At 40.4% G+C, this 7,016-nt stretch overlaps 1 protein-coding gene across 2 annotated transcripts in view; it reads left to right on the plus strand.

Annotated features, from left to right (window-relative positions):
* Positions 1–2,263: 2,263 nt before the first annotated feature.
* Positions 2,264–7,016, plus strand: part of LG11H16orf87 (linkage group 11 C16orf87 homolog) — a 20,965-nt gene continuing 16,212 nt past the window's right edge. Inside the window, exon 1 of one of the 2 annotated variants that reach the window (XM_073605803.1) lies at positions 2,264–2,481. In XM_073605803.1, the coding sequence (XP_073461904.1) occupies positions 2,416–2,481 (66 nt within the window). In that variant the 5' untranslated portion in view covers positions 2,264–2,415. The remainder of the gene's footprint in view (positions 2,482–7,016) is intronic. The other variant, XM_073605804.1, reaches the window with a different exon arrangement.

The following is a 7,016-nucleotide window of genomic DNA, read 5'->3' on the forward strand; positions in this document are numbered from 1 at the left end:
TGTCCCCAGCAGCTGGTAACAGCGGAGCCCTCCTTATAGAGCGATCTGTGTCACCAAGCAACAGAGCCCTCCTTACTTCAGTGTCCCTGGCAGCAGCAGCGGAGCGCTCCTTACAGAGCGATCTGTGTCCCCCAGCAACAGAGCTCTCCTTACTTCAGTGTCCCTGGCAGCAGCGGAGCCCTCCTTACAGAGCGATCTGTGTCCCAGAGCAGCGCGGCAGCTACAGTTCCCGGCTTTCTCGTGTGTGTGTTCTGTGGAGAGGGGAGAAGCTGATCGGCTGCCCTTCCCCTCTCCACTGAACACAAGTGGAAATAATCCTCATGACGGTGGAGGCGTCTTTTTGTAGCCCGCCGGCCGTTTTTTCCGAAAACATTCCCGATTTTCCCAGGACAAAGGCAAAATCCCGGGAAATTAATCGGGACGAGCTCCGATCGGGACAAGGGTCCCAAAATTGGGATTGTCCCGGGAAAATCGGGACTGTTGGCAAGTATGGGCCTGGTGACTCCTTTGGAGAACGCACCTATACCTAAAACGTGCTTACAGTGTTACCGGATCAGCTTAAAGGTTCTGGCACTGTGAAGCTGGGTCTTGTTCTACAATCTGAAACGTGTTTGCAGTATCACTGGGTTGGCTTAAAGGCTCTGGTACTGTAAAGCTGTACTTTTTCTGGATCCAAGGAGTCTGTAAGTGATCTTCTAACCCTCTCTCCTACTACCTTCTTTCAAGTTCTACATTAACGGGTTCCTAACCTGCCTTCCGCACATTTACTGCGGCAAGGCGGCCCGGCTACGCGAAACGACGTATCTGTACGCCGTTCCGTGCAGTAACTCTAAAGGGGGGCACGCACGCGCACTGCTGAAGGTGCGATGATTGGCCAGAGGGGGAGCCAATCAGCGGGTCTGGCGGACCCAATGTCCACCGGCTACCTGCGATCGTTCCCGGAAGAACGGCGTTCTGTTTACAAGGCAGATTGCCGTTCTGTCTGAGGGAAAGAGAGAGATCTTGTGTTCCTGCCTAAGCAGGTACACCAATCTCTTTCTTTGCCCAGTCAAACCATCCCCCACACAGTTAGTAAGCACTCCCTAGGGACACACTTAACCCTTTGATCACCCCTGACGTTAACCCCTTCCCTGCCAGTGCCATTAGTACAGTGACTGTATATTTTTAACACTAATCATCGTATTGGTGTCACTGGTCCCCAAAAAAGTGTCACTTAGGTGTCCGATTTGTCGGGCCCTGCTAAAAATCACTGATCGCCGTCATTACTAGTAAAAAAAAAAAAAAAATGTCCATAAAAACATCCCAATGCTTGTAGACGCTATAACTTTTGCGCAAACCAATCAATATATGCTTATTGCGATTTTTTTTTCCCGATAATATGTAGCAGCATACATACTGGCCTGAATTGATTAAGAAATTACATTTTTTACAGTTTTTTTATTAATTTGGGTACAGCGTCGCAGGAACGCGCAATTGTCAGTTAAAGTAACGCAGTGCCGTATCGTAAAAAATGGCCTGGTCATGAAGGGGGGTAAATCTTCTGGGGCTGAAGTGGTTAAAGATTGTAAAAGATCAAAAGTGACTGGTGCCCAATTTCTGTTCAAACCTCCTCATTATAGCCCTGGAATAAATGCTAGCCCGCCCCCCTGCCTCTGGAGGTCACACCCTGCCTTCAGTAGACCTGTGGGGGGTGCTACATGTATATTTAGTTAGGTGATCGTAATGTGGCTTGGTATCTATTTACTCGGTGCAACCTCATCTTTTATGGTTTCCCAAAAAATTGGGCTTATTATTGTGTTTGTTTACACTAAAGTTAATTATAGTGAAAAATATATATTTTTGCTGAAAATTTATGTTTGATAAATAACTGAACAAATGTTGTGCGACATAAAAAAAATTGCAACCACCACCATTTTAATCTCCAGGGCCTCTGCTTTAAAAAAAAAAAAAAAAGATATCATGTTTGGGGGCTCTAAATACTTTTCTAGCAATAAAATGCTCTTTGTAACATGTATGTAAAAAATGACAAAGTGGTTAAAAAAAAAAATAATAATAATAATAATAAACCCGCACTGTGGTCCTCTATACAGTTCCAGTGTGAGACATTTTACCGTCCAAGAACTTGACCCTGATACACCAAACTCCTCCCACGCCCACCAATCAAGGGGGACCGTCAGCACAGAAGCCACGCCTACATTCCCCGCACTAGCCCCGGCTCAGCCAATGCCTGCGCTCAAAGCAGTCAACAATGGGCGTGCCCTCCTCGGGGTGGGTGGCTGGGGTGTGACGTGCGGATGCGCGCTCCCGAGGCTCCTCTTCTGCTGACGGTGTGAACGTGTAAGCAAAGCGGGGAGGAGGCGGGAGCGAGCCTCGGCTGGTGGTGGTGGTGGGGGGGCGCGCACAGCGGGAAGGAGCATGTCTGTGGCCAGAGCCAAGAAAGTGAAGATGGCCACCAAGTCCTGTCCGCAGTGCGACCAACAGGTGAGGAGGTGGGGGGGGCCCCGGGGGGGAGGGGAGCACAGATAGATCAGCAGGGGGATAGAGATCTGCCAGGTATGGCAACAAGAACAGCGTGGGGGGACTACAAGGCTCAGCCAGGGGGAGGAGGAGGGGGGGGATGCTGGGAGTTGTAGTCCTTCTGCAGCTGGAGGAACCCAGGTGGACCAATAGTAATAGAGCTCTGAGTGGGGGGGAGGGGGATATGTGTGTGTCCTCTATATACCATATCTCGTATAATATATATATATATATAATCTCTAACATTCACTATATTGTTTTATAATTGGATATACTATTACAGATCTGGGGGGAGGGGACTGTGTGTATACACTATTTTAATTTAAAAAAAAAAAAATCTAATATATCTATCTAAAACTCGCTATGTTTTTTATAATTTTTTTAAAATATATATATATATATATATATATATATATATATATATATATATATATATATATATATATATATTTGTGTTCTACATACATATGAGAGGGAGAATATATCTATATCACCATCTCTATCTATATCTCTCATGTATGTATAACATATATAAAATATATATATATATATATATATATATATATATTATACTTCTTTTTTTTTTTTTTTTTTATTAAAAAATGTGAGTACTAGGTAGAAAATATATAGTCTACCTAGTAAATATATATAATTTTTTTTTTTATTTATTTGGCAGACTATATATTTTCTACCTAGTACTCATATATATATTTTTTTTATATATATATATATATATATATATATATATATATATATATATATATATATATATATATTGCAGACTCATAATATATAAATAGGAGGCTCTGATCCTTGGAGCTGTAATAGACATATTATGAGCAAGCCCTAAGAAGGGGTATATATATATATATATATACATTACACACATGGATTCCCCCCAATCTGTGTGTGTCTATATACACTATATTACTAAAATTATTGGGACGCCTGCCTTTACACACACATGAACTTTAATGGCATCCCAGTCTTATGCTGGCCATACACTATACAGAAAATCGTCCGAACCCATTTTCGAAAAACGAACGTTCGACCGTGACCGCAAACGATCGTGCCATCATATAATGACCGATAAATTGTTCAGTGGACATGAATAAATAATTTTTTGTTCGTTTTTTTACATATACCTAGTGCAGGCAGTTCGGACGGGAAACACATTAACCTTGCAATTTATCGTACGTTCGGCAGAAATTTTCCAAACTACCCGTTCGTTTTTTTCCCACAAAAACGTCACAAATGATTATCGATTTGTGCCCATTAACTTGCCGAAAAACGAACGAAGTGTCTATACGAACGATTTTTCGGCCGATTTTTCGTATAGTGTATGGCCAGCATTAGTCCGTAGGGTTCAATATTGAGTTGGCCCACTCTTTGCAGCTATAACAGCTTCAACTCTTCTGGGAAGGCTGTCCACAAGGTTTAGGAGTGTGTCTATGGGGATGTTTGACCATTCTTCCAGAAGCGCATTTATGAGGTCAGGCACTGATGTTGGACGAGAAGGCCTGGCTCGCAGTCTCCGCTCTAATTCATCCCAAAGGTGTTCTGTCGGGTTGAGGTCAGGACTCTGTGCAGACCAGTCAAGTTCCTCCACCCCAAATTTGCTCATCCATGTCTTTATGGACCTTGCTTTGTGCACTGGTCCAAGTCATTTGGTGGAGGGGGGATTATGGTGTGGGGTTGTTTTTCAGGGGTTGGGCTTGGCCCCTTAGTTCTAGTGAAGGGACCTCTTAAGGTGTCAGCATACCAAGACATTTCATGGTCCCAACTTTGTGGGAACAATTTGGGGATGGCCCCTTCCTGTTCCAACATGACTGCACACCAGTGCACAAAGCAAGGTCCATAAAGACATGGATGAGCGAGTTTGGGGTGGAGGAACTTGACTGGCCTGCACAGAGTCCTGACCTCAACCCGAAAGAACACCTTTGGGATGAATTCGAGCGGAGACTGCGAGCCAGGCCTTCTCGTCCAACATCAGTGCCTGACCTCACAAATGCTCTTCTGGAAGAATGGTCAAACATTCCCATAGACACCCTCCTAAACCTTGTGGACAGCCTTCCCGGAAGAGTTGAAGCTGTTATAGCTGCAAAGGGTGGGCCAACTCAATAATGAACCCTACGGACTAAGACATTATATATAAATTAACAATTAAATTAAATGTCTATAATATTTTCAGCCTTCAGTGCTGTAGCACTTTGGATGGCAGTTGCACAATCATTTCTTTTGGTGGTATTTAATCTCCACTGGGTTTTCTATTTTTTGCTAAACAAATTTTGTGAAAAAAAAAAAAAAGTGTTTTTTTTTTTTGTTTTTTTGTTTTCTGTTTTTAAAATTTTGCAAATAATAAGTAATTTTTCGGCTGCGCTGATGATCCGTCCCCTGATTATCATTGTACACAGTATACTGAAAGGCTTGCCGGTTATTGGCTCTCCTTTCCTAACACCATGACTGCACGGGGGGAAAGGACTGTCGATAACCTGCAAGTCCGGTTCACATGTGACCAGCTGTAATTGGACACAGCCGATCACATGGTAAAGGGCTGCTGTAAGTGGTCCTTTACCCCGATTTGTGATCAGCTGTGTCCTAAGGACATATGTGTGTCTACCTAGCTCTCTAATTTTAGTGTTGTATAAAATATATTCATTGTATACAAGTAGCGGTCCACTCATAAAATGTTTATACATTTCTATAGTCTATGTCTCTATAGGAAAGTATATTATTTTTGGAGCTTAGTGTATCTTTATGATAGAGATATATAAATATATATATCTCTATCTCTATCTATATCTATATTTATTTTGTCTAATATTAAAATATATATATATTTATTTTGTCTAATATTAAAATATATATATATTTATTTTGTCTAATATTAAAATATATATATTTATTTTGTCTAATATTAAAAAAAAAAAAAAAAAAAATATATATATATATATATATATATATATATATATATATATATATATATATATATATATATATATATATATATATATATATATATATATATATATTTTAAACATCTGTACTAAGCAGTCCTTGTTCTAGGAAGAGACATTTGTATTAATTTTTCTGCCCCGATTTTTTTCTTTTTCCCTTTTTTTTTTTTTCTTTTTTTTTTTTTAAATTTATTTTTTAAATCTGTTACCCTCCTTTAGAATTGAATCGGAAAGAGAACATTCAGTGTGGGCGTGTTTGTTTTTCTAAAATTTTTGTCCCCGGCCTTTGTTTTTAATCACATTAAAAAAAAAAACAGTTGGTTTAAAGTGGAACTATTGACAAAGAGAGAGCAAGCGAGAAATCAAGCAGGCAAGCAAACAAGGAGATGGGACTTTAAAGTGGAACTATAGCAAATGAATATAAGGCCACCAGCTAACTCAATTAGTGTCATCAATATTAGACTGCCTCCCCCTTTTAATAGTGTCAACCGAACTATAGTGATAGTCAAAATAAAATAAAGAAAAACTAAAAAAAAGAACTGCTCCTTTAAATCAACTTAACATGTGTATGCTAATACAACATACTATTAGCATACACATGTTGGCTTGATTTAAAGGGGCAGCGCCTTACTTTTTTTCTTTTTTTTTTTTAAGCGGAACGATGTTCGCCCGCAGTCCAGGGATGCGGCATGCTGGAGCTCCCCACTGCACGCGCGTGAGCTCGGTCAGCTTCGGCATTGCCAAATTTCTACAGTGAGCTGTGCTGGGGGCATACAGGGCAGATAAGTAACTTTTAAAGTGGGTGTAAACCCTTCCATATACCCGGTGAAGTGACTGGACCCAGGTCATACGCAGAGATGGTACAGATGCTGCGATGTAAGTTGTGGCAGAGAGCTTAACCGCTTCAGCCCCGGACCATTTGGCTGGCCAGAGCACTTTTTTGCGATTCGGCACTGCGTCGCTTGAACTGACAATTGCAGCGGTCGTGGCTCCCAAACAAAATTGACGTCTTTTTTTTTTTTTTCCCCCACAAATAGAGCTTTCTTTTGGTGGTATTTGATCAGCTCTGCGGTTTTTATTTTTTGCGCTATAAACAAAAAAAGAGCGACAATTTTGGGGAAAAAACGCATTATTTTTACTTTTTGCTATAATAAATATTCCTAAAATATATACAAAAAAAACATTTTTTTTTCCTCAGTTTAGGCCGATATGTATTCTTCTATATATTTTTGGTAAAAAAAAAAAAAAAAATCACAATAAGTGTATATTGATTGGTTTGCATAAAAGTTATAGCGTCTACAAAACAGGGGATAGATTTATGGCATTTTTATTAATAATTTTTTTTTTTTTACTAGTAATGGCGGCGATCAGCGATTTTTTTTTTTTATTTATCTTACTGTGACATTATGGCGGACACGTCGGACAATTTTGACACATTTTTGGGACCATTGCCGTTAATACAGCGATCAGTGCGATTCAAAATGCATTGATTACTGAAAAAATGGCACTGGCAGTGAAGGGGTTAACACTAGGGGGCAGTGA

This window comes from Aquarana catesbeiana, linkage group LG11, assembly GCF_042186555.1.
Source record: "Aquarana catesbeiana isolate 2022-GZ linkage group LG11, ASM4218655v1, whole genome shotgun sequence".
NCBI lineage: Eukaryota > Metazoa > Chordata > Amphibia > Anura > Ranidae > Aquarana > Aquarana catesbeiana.